At 35.3% G+C, this 17,209-nt stretch overlaps 1 protein-coding gene across 2 annotated transcripts in view; it reads right to left on the bottom strand.

Moving 5' to 3' along the window:
* The window catches only part of SCYL2 (SCY1 like pseudokinase 2), a 58,425-nt gene that overhangs the window by 10,533 nt on the left and 30,683 nt on the right, over positions 1-17,209 (bottom strand). For both annotated transcript variants that reach the window (XM_004269490.3, XM_049694722.1), the window contains exons 4-12: positions 16,271-16,415; positions 13,452-13,601; positions 12,018-12,239; positions 11,109-11,225; positions 10,070-10,195; positions 8,961-9,137; positions 7,174-7,296; positions 3,385-3,498; positions 1,983-2,115 (exon numbers count right to left, since the gene is read on the bottom strand). In XM_004269490.3, the coding sequence (XP_004269538.1) occupies positions 1,983-2,115; positions 3,385-3,498; positions 7,174-7,296; positions 8,961-9,137; positions 10,070-10,195; positions 11,109-11,225; positions 12,018-12,239; positions 13,452-13,601; positions 16,271-16,415 (1,307 nt within the window). The remainder of the gene's footprint in view (positions 1-1,982; positions 2,116-3,384; positions 3,499-7,173; positions 7,297-8,960; positions 9,138-10,069; positions 10,196-11,108; positions 11,226-12,017; positions 12,240-13,451; positions 13,602-16,270; positions 16,416-17,209) is intronic.

Below are 17,209 nucleotides of genomic sequence, written 5' to 3'. Positions count from 1 at the left end.
AGTATAGTTACAAATTTTTCCTTATCAATGCTTAGAAGAAGGATGCTCTTATATATGGATCAGGGTGATTTCAGCTTTACTGTCAGTTTAGATTTAACATACCATGACACATTTATCCTGTATTCTTTTGGTTTTAAGAACACATTTAATGATAGTATAAAATTAAAAGTCTATCAGAACTAGATACAGTTCTTACAGTGCAGCAGTAAGGCTACAGAATGTCTCTCTATTCTGAACAAATCTAAATATATATTTCAGACATCTCATTCAAACTCGAGACATCTATTTAAAGTGTCTAAGTATAGGTCCTATACCTTTATTCACTTCTTTAACCAGACTCAACATCTCTGAACTTTAATAATTTAAGTCAACTCCACACAAGTCCTTCCCTCTTGTCTTACCTATTTACTCAACTTTCAGGACCCTGCTTGATACACCTATTGCACACAGCCTTCATTTGGTAAACTGAGCACGTTTGCTTCTCATTCTCTGAATGCTTTTGTGTTATAGTGTTTTGTATAGAATCCAAAGCTTTAGAACACACCATCTCCTGTTATTCTGCTGTTAATGCACACTTCACTTACATACTCAAAGAATAACTTTGGGGCTTCCCTGGTGGCGCAGTGGTTGAGAGTCCGCCTACCGATGCAGGGGACACAGGTTCGTGCGCTCGTTTGGGAAGATCCCACATGCCACAGAGCGGCTGGGCCCTTGAGCCATGGCCGCTGAGCCTGCGCGTCCGGAGCCTGTGCTCCGCAACGGGAGAGAGGCCCGCGTACCGCAAAAAAAAAAAAAAAAAAAAAAAAGATTAACTTTGAGTGCCCATTAAATGCTTATTTGCAGGGCACTATGCTCATTACTTTCCCTTCACTTGGTCTCACTGATTCTCACAAAACTCCTATAATGATATTATTTTTATCCTCATTTGACAGATGAAGAAACTTTTCAAAGTCACTCCAGGAACTGGCATAGCCAGGACTGGGGTTAGGGCTCTTTCCACTATGTCAAACTTCTTCTCAAGAAGACTAATTTCTTTGAGCTCAAAAGTTTCATACCATATCACAAAAGTTCTATGTCTACAGAGGTCCACAACAGATTACTCACTGACCATTTCTACAAATATTTACTGAGGGCTTTCTATAAATCAGGCACTACAGTAGGTATTAAAGATACATGGCTGAATAACATAGTTTTTCTTCAAAACTAACAAAGAACTTCAAGTTCAGTAACTTGTTAATGTTTCTGTGATTCCACAGCTAGGTCTATCTCTGTTAGTACAGCAGACCCTGAACAGTTTCAGATTGGGCTTTAACTATTTATAGGCAATTTCAGAGTTTTTTTTACAGAGTGATTTATAATTATGCTGATAGAACAGAATGTGCTGTAAGGCCAATAATGCTTCATCGGCACATCACTTAGCAGTGAAAAATATTTGTTCAGACTTAAACATATCTAAATTAAAAACCAGCTCTACCAGTTATCAGCTGTATAACCTTGAATAATTTACTTCACCCCTCTGAGCCTCAGTTTCCTTACTGTAAAACAGAAATAACAGTACCTATCTCACTGGATTTTGAAGAGGACAAAATAAGGTAATGCAGAGAAAAGACTCAGCACAGTGCCTCTTACAAATCAGGTACCAAATAAACATCAGGTATTACTATTAAGACTGGTATCAGCATTTCAAGTAGTCTTGTTTGCCTCTCTTATTTAGTACCATTTTATAGAGAAAACTACATGCTATCATGATACCTGTGAAGCCAGGATTCCCAAATATCTTATTCCTTTATAAATGTCAAGTACTACCACTTTTGCTAAAATTAACACGAAGAAAAAGTTATATCATGGCATTTACCCCATCATTCTTCAGTTACTGAATGCTATATACATGAAAAGAGTACAAAATGGTTTTATAGATTGAAAAGTTTACTTGCATAACTGTAAAACAAAGTAGCATCAAATGACATTAAGTTTTCAGCTACCTAAAATTCCCATGAGGACTGCAGGTTCCTTGGATGGAATTTGTTGTAAGAACGGCAGAATATCATCAAGTACAAACCACTTATCCAAGTATTCCAAAATCTTTCCTAAGCACACTAATGAATTTACACGTACCTATTAAAAGAGGTAAACTGAATTAGTCATTTAAAGTCTTTGCAATCTAGACCAAAATATTTTAAGTATGAGTATAATCTTCATATAGGTATATGTTAAATCCTCAAGAATAAAAGTAGGTTTAAAAGCTCTTGTCCTTTATTAATATAGAAAATTCACATATTTATAAATTCCACTGACTTGTTTCAGAAAGAATCTTTGATTGCTTTGCCAGGATACTAGGTAGTTAAAGGTAAGGAATGACTTTAATTTTATATCTTTTTAAATAAAGTAATTAGGATTTGAAAAGCTTTATTACACATTTGTTTGCCAAGAATATTTCCTTGGGGTCATTTGAATTATAAAAAAGGACTTGGGCTTCCCTGGGCGTGGTGGTTGAGAGTCCACCTGCCGATGCAGGGGACACGGGTTCGTGCCCTGGTCCGGGAGGATCCCACATGCTGCGGAGCTGCTGGGCCCAAGAGCCATGGCCTCTGAGCCTGTGTGCCCGGAGCCTCTGCTCCGCAGCGGGAGAGGCCACAACTGTGAGAGGCCCGCGTACCGCCAAAAAAAAAAAAAAAAAAAAAAAAAGGACTAAATTTTCCCACCAAGTGATTAATTTTACTGGGCTTCCAGTATTTTTCTCTAATTCAGGTTCGAGTCATTCTTAAACTAAATATTTTAACAACATGTGAAAAGTATATTTGTCCTACATAAAGTTTTGTATTTCTAAATATATCTTTAATATAGTTACTAACACTTGATATTTAGGAGCTCTTTTATCACAATTCTATCAATTGTGATATCTATATTCTCTTGACTATTTTGATAAATATTTCACACCCTACTTTTTTAGCTAGAATTTGTTAAGATAGAATACTTTTAGTCAGGATCATAATATCAATGAAACTATTTTTTTTTAAAGTAAACTAAGAAAAGCAGAAAACAATTAGTTGGTAAAAAAACACAAAAAGCACCACATTTCTGCAAGAACGATGAAAAAAAATAAACTGGATTAAAGCAGAAAAGGGTTAAGAAAAAAATTACTCAAATTTTCTACTGAAGCACTCAAAGTTAGGGGACAGGGAGTAATGTCAGGGATGGAATACTGTAAAATTATATATCAGGGAAAACTACAGCTATTGCTCACTTTCATAGTACTATATATAGTCTACTTATAGCCATGACAAAATATATGAACAAACTATAAAAGGGTTATTAAACAATAAGAAAATTATTTAAGCCAATGAGGCGTGAAAGAAAAACAAAAATTAATATGCTATTACTTACAGCAAGGGAAGCCGTTTGTAGACATGCATTTTTAATTCTTGGTATCAAGGCATTTTTCATGGATGGGTAGTCTATAAGATTTGCAAAGGTTGGAATGATGTTTAGACAGAGTTCCTATTAAGAAAATAAATCGGATCAATCTTAGAGACTCTCTCACATACTAAAAAACATTTTGCATTTGCATGGCTAATTTGTCACATAGCTTGAAATAAACTTTTATGTACGGCATATCGTTTGACCTTTTCAACAACTATTTGAAAGAAAAATACTTAGTATCAATTTTGAATTTTACAGATGAGGAAACAGGCTCAGAAGACCTTGCTCAAATTCACGCTAGGTCATACAACTAGCATATATACCCAAATTCCCTGATCGCATTCCTAGTTTCTTTCCCTGATAACACAATTAATTCTTCATTTATTTTTAGAAATAGGAACATCTAAAAAACAAGTAACATCTAAGTTTTGCTATCTTTCACAACAAGGGAAAATCAAGTACAAAGTCACGTAAAACTATTCCTCTTTAAATAAGGAATTTCTTAGCTGTTACATATATCCATATGATGGATATAAGACAAACATTTTGAAATATATTTTCAAGACTGTTTAACAATATCAAGGATAAAATGCAATAAGATACTATTATATAATCCCATTTTTTAAATCTGTCTACAGGCTTAGGGAAAAAAACTGGAAGGATATATCTGGGAATGTTAACTGTGGGCATCTCTGACAGAGGATTTTAATTTCCCTTTATATTTTTAACTATTTCTAAATTCTGAAACTAAAGCCACTATAAATGACAGAAACAGAAAAGTTATTTAAAACGTTCTTGTTAACTTAATGCCATGCCATAGTGTAAATGACTGTAACTGGGAACTTCAAGGATAACAGAAGAAAGGGGGGATGATGAAGGATTAAATGAGATAAAAAAAGAACAGGAAATGGCTTGAGAACTAACTGGCTGAAGAACCTAATCTTAGATACCTTATAAGGCAGAATGATCCTTGTAGGAAAGCAAAAAAGAGATTACTGAAGAAAATGGGGGTATAAATGTATATCAGGGAAGGAGTTATTGACGATATTTGGTAAACTTAAAGACATTCATTTATGGTTAGCAGATAGAAATGAATCAACCACTAAAAATCTGTTATCAGTATACTGGCAAGTATTTTATTTGCTTTAACTTATCCCCATACTTCCAAAAGGCAGACAGAAAGAAAAGAGTTAATATTAATATCTATTCAGAAGTATAATAAATTATGTAGGTGATATAACTTGAGGATAATAAATACAAACTATATTTAAGGGACTATTTTCCACAGATGGTAGAGAATGAGCAAGGATGAGCAGTCAGTGAGATACTGTGTTCCTGTTACCAGACGGGAACAAGGAAGTTCAGCGCTTAATTGATATCAGAGTGACAGAGAGACAGAGACTGACTGCACACATGCACTATGCCATATAATCCAGCAGTAGGTTACAAAGAGGGAAATCTTAAATTATGTCTAAATCACTTAGCTAGAGGAGGGGAGAACCATAGGAGGAGACAGAGTAAAGAACCTAAGAACAGGAGATTGAAAAAAACAAAACAAACAAAAGGAAGTCCAATTAGCATATTCTCAGGAACTTCTGCCTATTATTTTCTACTTTCTCTGTAACTGGTGGTGGGGAGGGGAGAATGAAAACATATTCTACGTTTATTTAAAGGTAAATAATTTTAAAAACTGGTTCTCATATACATTTCTATTAATGCCTCTAATGACCCTAACTTTTGTAAACCATCTTTTACTTTTCCAAATGCTTTTCTAAACTCTCTCTAGCCTCTTAAATAGTTCTAATCAAACTTCAATTTAAAAATACCATTCCAGGGCTTCCCTGGTGGCGCAGTGGTTGAGAGTCCGCCTGCCGATGCAGGGGACACGGGTTCGTGCCCCGGTCCGGGAAGATCCCACATGCCGCGGAACGGCTGGGCCTGTGAGCCATGGCCGCTGAGCCTGCGCGTCCGGAGCCTGTGCTCCGCAACAGGAGAGGCCACAACAGTGAGAGGCCCGCGTACCAAAATAAAAAAAAAAAAAATTAAAAAAAAATAAATAAATAAAAATAAAAATACCATTCCAAAAATGAATCTCAGAAGTTATCTCCTAGCCTTCTAACTTGCATGAAGCTTGAGGAAAAGATTTTTGTTTCTTGCTCTTGCTCTCTCTCCCAAAGCTTAGATAGACTTTAACTTTATCAGACTCGTACCAAGCAATGTTGATACTAGTTAATTGGACTGGTGACTAAACACTTATATTGAATGATATCAGAAAAGCTAGTTTCTAAAACTTGGCAAAGTGCACAACTCAATTTGAATTATGTATTAACTATTTTAATAAAATACTTGCTGGTAACTTATTGGCCAAACTAACCCTCTTAGGAAGAAAAATGACCTTTCACATCACTCGATCCTCCCTCTCCTCCCTAATTTCACTGAATATAAAACCAGGTGGACTACACAGGGTCTGTGGGAACGTTTCAAGAAGCTATAATTCACAATTCCTTTGGAAAACACTTAAAAGTAATAGTAAGTACCTTCCCCAATCATTCCACGTCATTTGGACAAAGGCAGCAAGAGATGACGTTATAAGGAAAATTTTTAACATCAACTTCACAACTTGGAATAAAAGAAAACTTAGATAAGGACTGAAATGAGTCAAACAAGTGACCTTATATGTGTGGTATTAGGTTCGCATTTAAAAAAAAAAAAAAAGCTTTGGTCAATAACTTATAAAAAGTAAAATTCTGGGCTTCACTGGTGGCGCAGTGGTTGAGAGTCTGCCTGCCGATGCAGGGGACACGGGTTCATGCCCCAGTCCGGGAAGATCCCACATGCCGTGGAGTGGCTGGGCCCGTGAGCCATGGCCGCTGAGCCTGCGCGTCCGGAGCCTGTGCTCCGCAACGGGAGAGGCCACAACAGTGAGAGGCCCGCGTACCACACACACACAAAAAAAGTAAAATTCTTTGTTTTTCTTTACTAGAATCTTTGCACTGGTGAAGAGACCATAAACTTTTAAATACGACACCTTTTATGCAGTGAGATGTTCTTAACATAAGTATTTATTTTCCAAAGTGAGAAAAAAAAGCTCAAACTAAATTATACTTTTAATAGCAATCCAAAAATTTTTTTCCAGATAACCCATAGAACCAAAATTTTAGTAGCAAAATTACAGAACTAAAAGTTTGGCAAAGTATGTGATGTTTTAACAGCACTTTTGTAACACAAAAGCATGACTATAAATGCATTAGGGATGGTCACACTAAATTACTATCTGCTTTTCTACCTACCTCCTATACAAATTAACTTCAATGCAAAAGGAACATTTCTGAATAGAAGACTGAGTTACCAAACATGGAAGAAAATTATGAGTATGAGAAGTACCTACTTAACGCTTTCATAAGAAAAAGGCACATACATCTTCGTCATTTTCATTCATATACTAATTACTCATTTAGGAAGAAGGTATATAGCAATCCAAACTACAACAAATCAAAGCTTCTATAATAGTACATTACTGATAAGTAAAAGCAACAAATCATTTTACTTTATTAATACAGGTGTTCATCAATTGATTCTTCAAATTAGGAGTGAACACACTAGTAGTAGTATACATCATGCAATTCAATGGATTAATATATACTATTGAGCTTTACATTAAAAAAATTATGACAAACTTAAGAGGTACTTTACTTCTTTCTTTTGCTTTAAGAATCAAAATCATCATTAAAGGAAAAAAATTGAATATTATACCTGGATCTGAATGGAAGGAGCCTCTAGGGCTCTGTAAACCATTGGCAGGACACTGTTCTTTATCTCATCAGGAGGAGTTTTGGTTAGTAGCAAATCCATTTTTTGGAGGAAAATTAACAAAATCTGTGTAGAAAAGGCAAACAATGTATTAAAGTCTAGAATCTTTATGACACTTTATACATGTCAAAATTTAAAGTAGCTTCAAAAGAATAAGTTATGTATTTTGACACTCACCATGTTGCTAGCCTGAAGGCATGGAAGACAAAAACATATAAATCAAGTCTCTTATGTTTCTAGACGCACTATATTTAACATCTGCTCTCAGTTTAAACATTTAAATAAAGACTAATGTCCTAACTCTCACATATCTTCAGTAATACATCACTCACCCACAAGTACCAACTATCTGCAAAGCTACTGGGTAAAAAAATAAAAGCCTGAGGGCAGCAAAGTCAGATGTCCCAAAGAAGTAAATTCCATCACTAGGCTTCCATAAAGTTCAAGAGAAGAAAAGGTACAGAAATGAAAAGGACTGTCGGGAAAAATTCTAGAAACATTTTCAATTGTCCCTGATCATTTGTTTGCCACCACATATGTAAGTAATAAGGAAGAAACTATCCCTTCTATCCATGCAGAATACTTAGTTTTGTCAAGGCTCAGTTAAAATTTTTCAGAAGGGATTTTTAGCTAGACGACGACGACGACGACGACGACGACGACGTCGACTACTACTACTACTACGGGAAAAAAAATACAAAGAATGAAGACAAATAAGAGCTCAGATGATAGGTTCCTTAGGATCTTATCTGATGCATAGCTTAGTGACCATGGGACTCCACTCCTTTCCCTCCTGACACCTTGACCATGTTTGGAGAACTCTGCTTCGAAGCCTACAGTTCTCTCACCTGCCCTTTCCTTAAGCAGGGAAACTCCTGTCTTACTACCACAGACTTCCTTCTGTTCCCCTCCTTTCAATGGAAGGACCACAAACAGTCTGTCATAAAACGATTAAATCAGGTAATCAATGGTTTACCAATAAGCTCTTGCCATGTAGTAGCAGAAACTTAATAATATTTACCATGTGCCAGAAAATTTCATTTAATTTCAACAACCCTTTTCACATTTCAGAAATGAGCAAAATAGAAACTTTAAGAGAGTAATGACTTGTCCAAGGAGATGAAGAAGGCGAGATTCTAACCCAGGTATGTGACCCTACTGCTCTCTTAAATCCAAGTCTACTTTGAATCTGGCAAATAAATATTTTAATAGTGTCTATATCAGAGACTAATTAAATTTTCCCTTAACAATATATACACACACATATTACTTCCATGGTGCTGGAAGCATTTCTCCTCTTCTGGTGAAAATATTTATTAGCAATAAAATAAACAACTGGCATAAACCATCTACAAATTAAAGACTCTTAATAACAAAACAAAAAAACAGAAATACTTAAAAGTGCAGGAGAAAAATAAATATTTTCCTAAACCTGTAACTTTCAATAAGGCAATGGGAACAATATAACACATGCAAAATCTCATTACCATTTGTTTTCTGAGACAGTAACTTGTGGAGAGCTACAGACATTTATTTGCAAAGTTCAATTATAATTTTAGGAATGGTTCACTTCAAACATATGCAAAATAGCTTCTAACTAATGGAAAAGAAAGTCTCTCATACTTACCTCAATTTTTAAAAAGTCAAATATCCTTTCCTTTTCTTTTCAATGATAGTTATCATTGACTAAGACCATTGAATAAACAGGAAAAAAATATCTACATACATACCTGGATTGGCTCCTGCTGTTTAAAAACAGGGCCAAGTTCAGGTAGAATTAACTTGACATATTCTTCTTTGGTACATTCTTCAGCAATGAGTAGAACATTGGGCAAAACAAAAGGTACCATGTCAGGGTTTACAAATTCTGAAGTCAAACATGGCAAAATTCTCTGCACAATGACACGCTGAAAGGCAAAAAATGATTTCATAAAACTAATCTTTATATCAGGTCTTTAGTATTAACATTGAAGTTAAGAGTCTAAAATCTTCAATCCCTTTGGGTAAGGTGACTATGTAATTTATAGTTGAAACTGGGACACTTTTGAGAGTAAAATAGGGTGCTATTGCTAATTATGCCAGGACAAAAGACATAACTTGGGAACATCACAGATAAAGAGGGACATACGATTACCCTTCCTTTAGGAAATCTTCCCCAATTAGTCTTCACTAATACAGTTCTCCTCTTAATTTCTTCATTACTTATGATTCATACCACACATTGTTAATTGTTGTTTCATGCACGTTAACCCTATCTACACTTACTGTAAAGCCCTTGAAAGCAAGGACAATATTTTGTTTCCCATTTATTCTCCACAGCATCTAAGTAAAGGGCTAGACAAACAGTGCATAACCAATGAATATCTGATAGATTAAACACTGGAGATATTTCTGCAAAGGAATTACTAGTTTTCCAGCCAGTGGCTTCTTTAGCAATCACTAATATTTTTATACCATATTATCCTCACGATTTAATAAGCCAGAAAGGGAGAGTAAAGGAATTGGAGAGACTAGTATCAATACAGCAGTATAACTGCTAGTGAGGCAGTGATTTCCACAATGACGGTTTACGGAATTCTCTTCTGATGTTTAATGTCCAAGTGCTGCCCTTGCATAGGTGGTATCCTTCCAATTTTTTACCCTATTTAATAATTTTTGGAGCACACACAAAAGGTCCACTAAACTTTTGTGACTTCAGTCTGTAGCCTTTTATAGTCATTTATATACCCCTGGCAAAAGTTACATTTTTTTTTTTTTGGAAGGGTTATTATAGTAAGTCAAAGTAAATTTTAAATTCTATACTTCTGACTATATAATAACAAACTGATCAACAACAAACCTTGGGCAGTTTTGGCAGAACCTTTGGCAGTCCTTTGAAAAACTGTGATTTCTGAAGGTTATCTCTTTGGAATAAGGTATCAAAATACTGCAGTGTTACTGCACCAACATCATCAAAGAAGGGAATCTAAAAACAGAGAAACAGAATTATTCTGATAAGTATTAAAGTACTTCTCATATCTGAAACTGACACATTATGGTGAAAAAATATTCAGAAACATTTAGCGAAATGCTAAAGACCACTTAATAAAAATTCTAATTATAAAAATCAGAATAAGAAAGTAATAAATTATTTTTCTTTTCAAGGTCAGTTTTTCAGAAACAGTACCTGTGAGTTAGCTGCACAGTAACATTTTCTTTACATAACTAGTAAAATATTAAAAGATTAAGTAAAATATCTTGAGGGCATAAACAGTACCATTCATTAAAATCCATTGGTTAGGGGCTTCCCTGGTGGTGCAGTGGTTGAGAGTCTGCCTGCCAATGCAGGGGACACGGTTTCGAGCCCTGGTCTGGGAAGATCCCACATGCCGTGGAGCGACTGGGCCCGTGAGCCACAATTACTGAGCCTGCGCACCTGGAGCCTGTGCTCCACAACAACAGGCCGCGATAGTGAGAGGCCCGCGCACTGCGATGAAGAGTGGCCCCCGCTTGCCACAACTAGAGAAAGCCCACGCACAGAAACGAAGACCCAACACAGCCATAAATAAATAAATAAATAAACAAATAAACATTAAAAAAAAAAATCCATTGGTTATATGAGTGAATTTGAAGGCTATGAATTCTTGGGGTGTCTAGAACTTCTGCATGCCTAACTGTAACTATTAGGTCTCTTTATTTTAAATTTTAAACTTTATATCAGAGCACTTACCTGCATAAATTGTTTAACTCTTTAAGATTAAAAGAAGATGAATATTTAATACATTCAAGAATACAGATGTTATCTGGGGACTGTATCTGATTAAATCTTCAGATGCATTTAATCAACTTTAACTCATTTTTTGTCCCTCCATCTAAGGCAGGAATTCATATGCACTCACCTTTGTCATTTGATCTGCATCTGGTCTTACAGTTGGAGTTACGTTTAACAGTAGTTTTACATGCTCACGGACTTCCTCAGGTATATTTGTAAGTGAACTAGATCCTAAACGACTCAACTTCAAAAGAGTAATAATGTTAAATATGAATATAAAATATTCAAAAGATACACATTTATACTGTCAATAGTCCACTTAAGAAAACTTTTTGAGGGACTCCCCTGGTGGTGCAGTGGTTAAGAATCCACCTACCAATGCAGGGGACATGGGTTTGAGCCCTGGTCCAGGAAGATCCCACATGCCACGGAACAACTAAGCCCGTGTACCACAACTACTGAGCCTGCGCTCTAGAGCCCATGAGCCACAACTACTGAGCCCGAATGCCACAACTACTGAAGCCCAAGAGCCTAGAGCCCGGGCTCTGCAACAAGAGAAGCCACCACAATGAGAAGCCCGCATACCGCAACAAAGAGTAGCCCCCGCTCACTGCAACTAGAGAAAACCGACGCGCAGCAACGAAGACCCAATGCAGCCAAAAATAAATAAAAAATAAATTAAAAAAAAAAATTTTTGAAATTTACTAAAAAATATATTTTTAGATTGAACAAAGGGCTAATTCTACTGTTGCAAGATAATTAAAACACATCTTTAATACCTGAAATTGTCTCTATTCCTAAAACAAAACACCCAGTATTTTAGACCATATTTCAATTTTCACTCTAGTAAATAAATGCCATGATTAAAGTTGTAGTAACAAATATTAATCCTAAGAATTACTTTTGTTAAGTTGACTTTATGAAAACTTAAAATATGAGACACTCATCTCAGTTTAGAGAAATTTCTGAACATATTTTAGAAAAAACCAAACACTTAATACATTTTTAATGCAAGAAAATGTTTAAAGGCAAATACCTGATCCAACTGTCTACTGAAACTCTTGTAAATATCTTGCTTGTTAACTTCAAATATAGCTTTCCCTTTATTAAATACAGCATACATGACAGTTCCTAAAGAGTACATATCACTGGCTGTTTCACAGCTCACAGAAAGTATGTATTCAGGAGCCAAATATTCAGGATTTGGAAGACACAATGATGGTAAATTTGGGTCCCATTCTTTACATGGAAACTTAGGCTATAAAAAGACAGAAAAGGGATTACATAGATTAAATAGTTAAATTAAAGCAAACCACTGTCAAGTAGTAACAATTTAGTTTTAAATTCATACTCAGTCATGCAAGTAAAAATGTCACCATCACTTTCAATTCTAAATTTCCCCAAATCCCAAAACTAGAAAGTGCATGAAACAAGTTAAGAGATAAGAATAAGAACTCTTATAACTTTGAGATTATTGGCGCTCTCTCCCAGAAGACAACTTATCACTACACTATACAATGCATTATGAATATGGAAAGGTCTGGCCTATGTTTTCTGATACACAGGCTTCAAATTTATGAGTTCAAATAGATTATTGTTTGAAACCTTGTTCTTTCACCAACTAGCTATGTGATTTAGTTAACAGGTTCAAAGGGATGTTGTAAGATAAACAAAAGTATGGAAAACAGAGCCAGCACAGTGCCTGATGCATAGTATGTACTCAACCAATACTAATTCTTTCTGCTTCCCTTAAAAATGTTTACTTAAATTAGAAATGTATTTTAGGTCAAAGCATGGTTGTTAAAGGTAACAACTATACTGTAAAAATTTGAAATATTGCAGTGTTTTCCTAAGTATAAATAGGCAGGTTTCATAATCACTAAGTAACAGGTGCTTTTTAACCAGAAAGACTGGGTTTAAATCCTAGCTCTACCACTTACCACTTGCCTAAACTTAGGCAAATTATTTTATTCTATGAGTCTAACTTACTCATCTGTATTATTCCCATACCTCACTGAGTCGTTGTGAGGATAATAAGTAAATACACAAGAAGTGTTCAGAAAAGCGCTTCAATAAATGTTACCCATTATTATCACTGCTATTGTTATCATGCTCCTTAAAGAAGATTCTGTGATCCAATAAACTGGGGAAACACTGCTAGAGATTCACAATGTTTGTTTGTGTATCTGACACTCTGAGGGAAAAAAATCTACTTAACCCAATAGTGCTCAAATTTGCTTAACTCTAGTACTTTCTTCTCAAGTAACATTACTGAGGAATTAATGAGCTAAATATTCATAGGTACAATGAACACTAGAAATTTTCTATAAAGCTATACATTTAAACATACCATTGTACCACATAGCCTATTTCTACACATTTATCAGGCTTATAAATTCTCTAATCTATTTCAGATGCAATCACAAATTTCCAGAGCTTTAAAAAATGAGAAGAATAAAACCTTCATTACCTCTTGTTCAGAAGGATTGGTCGATGATACACAAAAATCAAAGCCCATTATTTTCCAGGCTCCACTTTTATTCAAAATTATATTTTCAGGTGTAACATTTCCATGAACCATTTTCACACTGCTATGCAAAAATGACAATCCTTCAGAAACCTGTAAATGGAAATAAAAGACATTTTTAATAAAACTCCTTTCAATTACAATAATAAATCTCATAATAATCAAATTTGCTGCTTCTCCCAATAAAAATTTTTTACACGCCAGGTAACAATTAAATTTCATAAATGCAAAAGTGTAGATATTCTCAGTTGCCAGAGCATTCTAAGCATTAGCAAGAAAAACCCAATTGTAAAAACAGAGGACAACTATTTATTAAGTTCCTTTCTATACGCACAAAAGCAAAAGAAAAGACAGTAATAAAAGCACTTTGCTACCCAAATTTATTCAGTTCCTGAATTCGAAAAGCAAGAGAATCTTTGGTTTCTTACTTAAAGACAGTAAATATCAAGAAATACCTTTGTCAATTTGATTCTAATTCTTAATATTTTTATATACTTATACTTCATATTGAAATTAAGTTTTTCTGAATAGCATTGTACTCAGTTTTCAAACATTAACTGATATTCACTCATTCTCACACGGGATTAATATTTGGTAATTTTATATTTGTGCCTGAGATTACCATGGAATTTGTTAACAAAAAGTGAAAACTGGATTTGAAAGGGCTAACCGTACAAAGTATGCCAGTTCCTCAAAAACTTAAAAATAGAATTACCATAGAATCCAGCAATTCCACTTCTGGGTATATCCCAAAAAGAACTGAAAGCAGGGTCCTGAAGAGATATTTGTTCACCCATGTTCATAGCAGTATTACGATAACCAAGAGGTGAAAGCAACCCAAGTGTCCATCAACGAATGAATGAATAAACATAATGTGGTAAATACATACAACAGAATATTATTCAGCCTTCAAATAGGAAAGAAATTCTGACACACGCTACCACATGGATGAACCTAGAGGATATTATGCTAACTGAAATAAACCAGTCACAAAAAGAAAAATACTGCATGATTCCACTTATATGAGTAGTCAAACTAATAGAGACAGAAAGTAGAATGATGGTTGCTAGGGGCTGGGAGGTATGAGAGGTGGGGTGTGGGGAGTTATTGTTTAATGGGTACAGCTTAAATTTTGCAAGGTGAAAAGAGTTCTGGAGATGGATGGAAGTGATGGTTGCACAAGAATGTGAATGTACTTAAACTGTACACTTAAAAATGGCTAAGATGGCAAATTTTATGTTATGTGTATTTTACCACAATTAGAAAATATATACTGTTAAGAGAATAAGATAAGCCACAGACTAAGAGAGAATATTTTTAAGTCATGTATCTGACAAAGAACTTGTGTCCACAATATATAAAGAAATCTCAAAACTCAATAACAGAAAACAAACAACCCATTTAAACAATAAGCAAAAGATCTGAACAGACATGTCACCAAAAAAGACACTCAGATGGCAAGGAAGCATATAAAAAGGTGTTCAACATCATTATTCATTAAGGAAATGCAAATTAAAACTCCAATGAGATACCACTGCACACACACTAGAATGGCTACAATTGAGGGAATTCCCTGGCGGTCCAGTGGTTAGGACTCCATGCTTTCACTGCTGAGGTCCTGGGTTCAATCCCTGGTCAAGGAACTAAGATCCCACGAAAAAAAAGAATGGTTACAATTGAAAGGGCCAACCATACCAAGTTTTGCAAAGATGTGAAAAAAATGTAACTTTTATACACTGCAATGGGAATGTAAAATGGTACTACCATTTGGAAAACAGTTTTTCAGTTTCTTAAAAAATAAAATATACACATACCATTTGACAGCCATTCCACTCCTAGGTAATTAACCAAGAGAAATGAAAGCATACGTCCATACAAAAACTTGCATATGAATGTTCATAGCAGCTTTATTTGCAATAGCCCAAAATTGGAAACAACCCAAATGATCAACAACAGGTGAATGAATGAGCAAACTATGATATACTACTCAGTAATAAAAGAAGTATTGATATACACAACTATATGAATGAATACCAAAATAATCAGATTGATTGAAAGAAGCCAGGCCAGAAAAAGAGTACATATTGTATGATTTCATTTACAAAATTCTAAAAATACAAACTGATTTAGTGACAGAAAGTAGTCAGTGGCTTCCTGGGGTGAGAGACAGAAGACAGCAAGGAGCAGGAGGGGAGGACCGGAATGGGTATGAGGAAACTTTGGAAGGTCCATATGTAAATTGTTTTGATTGTAGTGACGGTTCCACCTATAAACTTAAAAAACTGTATATTTTAAACATGTGAAGTTTATTGTATGCCAATTAATTATACCTTAACAGTACTGTTAAAAATAATGAATAAAATGATCTCTGCCCCCCAAAAACAAAGAATCTACTGTATCAATTCACTCTCGAAAGCCAAAGATATTTTGGTAAGCAGGGGAAGGAAAATCAGAAAAAGTGGATGGACTTAACGGATGCACTGTGAAGGTTTACAATTCAAAAACATTAAAAAGGAACCACCACATCCACCAATCAACAAGTGCTCTTCTCCAAAGGTTACTAATGTTATGTTTCATACATTAAAAAGATAGTTTAAGCCTAACAATAAACTGTAGAAAAATTCTAGAACATAGAAATAATTTTTAAATTACTGAGAAGATCTAAAGGTTTACATAAAGCAGTTTATACAGCTAAATTTGAAATGGCTAAAAACAATTTTGAAGGAAAATATTCTATCCACATGATGAATAAAAATACATACCTGAAGCAAACCATATTTAGTTTCTACATCATAAAGTTTATAATCCTTAATGTCTGGAGATACAGGGGAAGGTAGATTTTCCCAGTTACCCAGAACATTGGCTAAGCTGGCAAAAACTGGTTCCGTACAAAATGCCAAGCAATCCCTGTTTTAAAAAAGAAAAATATTAGTGGTCCTATTTAACTATCAACAAGAAGGTGGACAATTTTAGATTTATTTTCAGCATTAATATAACACACTTAGGCCAATAAAGCAAAGTCAGGAAGCTTTGTATATGAATTCCACTGGATAAATCATTCAGTCTTTTAAGTGTTATAACAGCTGTGATACATTTTTTAAATTTAAAAAGTCAGGAAATAAACATTATATCAACTGTGCATTTTGAATGATTGATATTCTTTATGGAAAACCAATGAATTAATTTAACATACTGTTACATTATACCTATGATATTACCCTTATTTCTAAGGCTCTAAATCTCAGAATATGCTCAAAGGAACCTGTAGATTTCCCACAGACACCTCTGGAGCAATGAGTCAGGAAGAGGGACAGGGCATAGCTCCAGCTCCCACAGGACGGTCACTTTTTTTTTCACTGTTAAGAGCAAACACCTGGGTGAGGGAAGGGTCCTGAATTACGTCTCTTGGGACCTTTGTGAGCTGTTGGAACCCTGGAAGGGCACATCATTTTTGCATCTCTAGGACTGTCTTTTGCTCCTGTAAACAATGTGAAAACCCTTTTGTTCTTGCTTTGGGAAACATGGCATCCTGTGGTGTCTTCTAGGGCAGGGGTCCCCAACCCTCAGGCCGCGGTCTGTTAGGAACCAGGCCGCACAGCAGGCGGTGAGCAGCGGGCCAGGGAGCGAAGCTTCATCTGCCGCTCCCCATCGCTCGCATTACCTCCTGAACCACCCCCACCCCCGTCCATGGAAAAACTGTC

This window comes from Orcinus orca, chromosome 11 (assembly GCF_937001465.1).
Source record: "Orcinus orca chromosome 11, mOrcOrc1.1, whole genome shotgun sequence".
Classification (NCBI taxonomy): domain Eukaryota; kingdom Metazoa; phylum Chordata; class Mammalia; order Artiodactyla; family Delphinidae; genus Orcinus; species Orcinus orca.
Note: the sequence above shows the minus strand (reverse complement) of the source record. Positions and strands in the feature narration are given on the sequence as shown.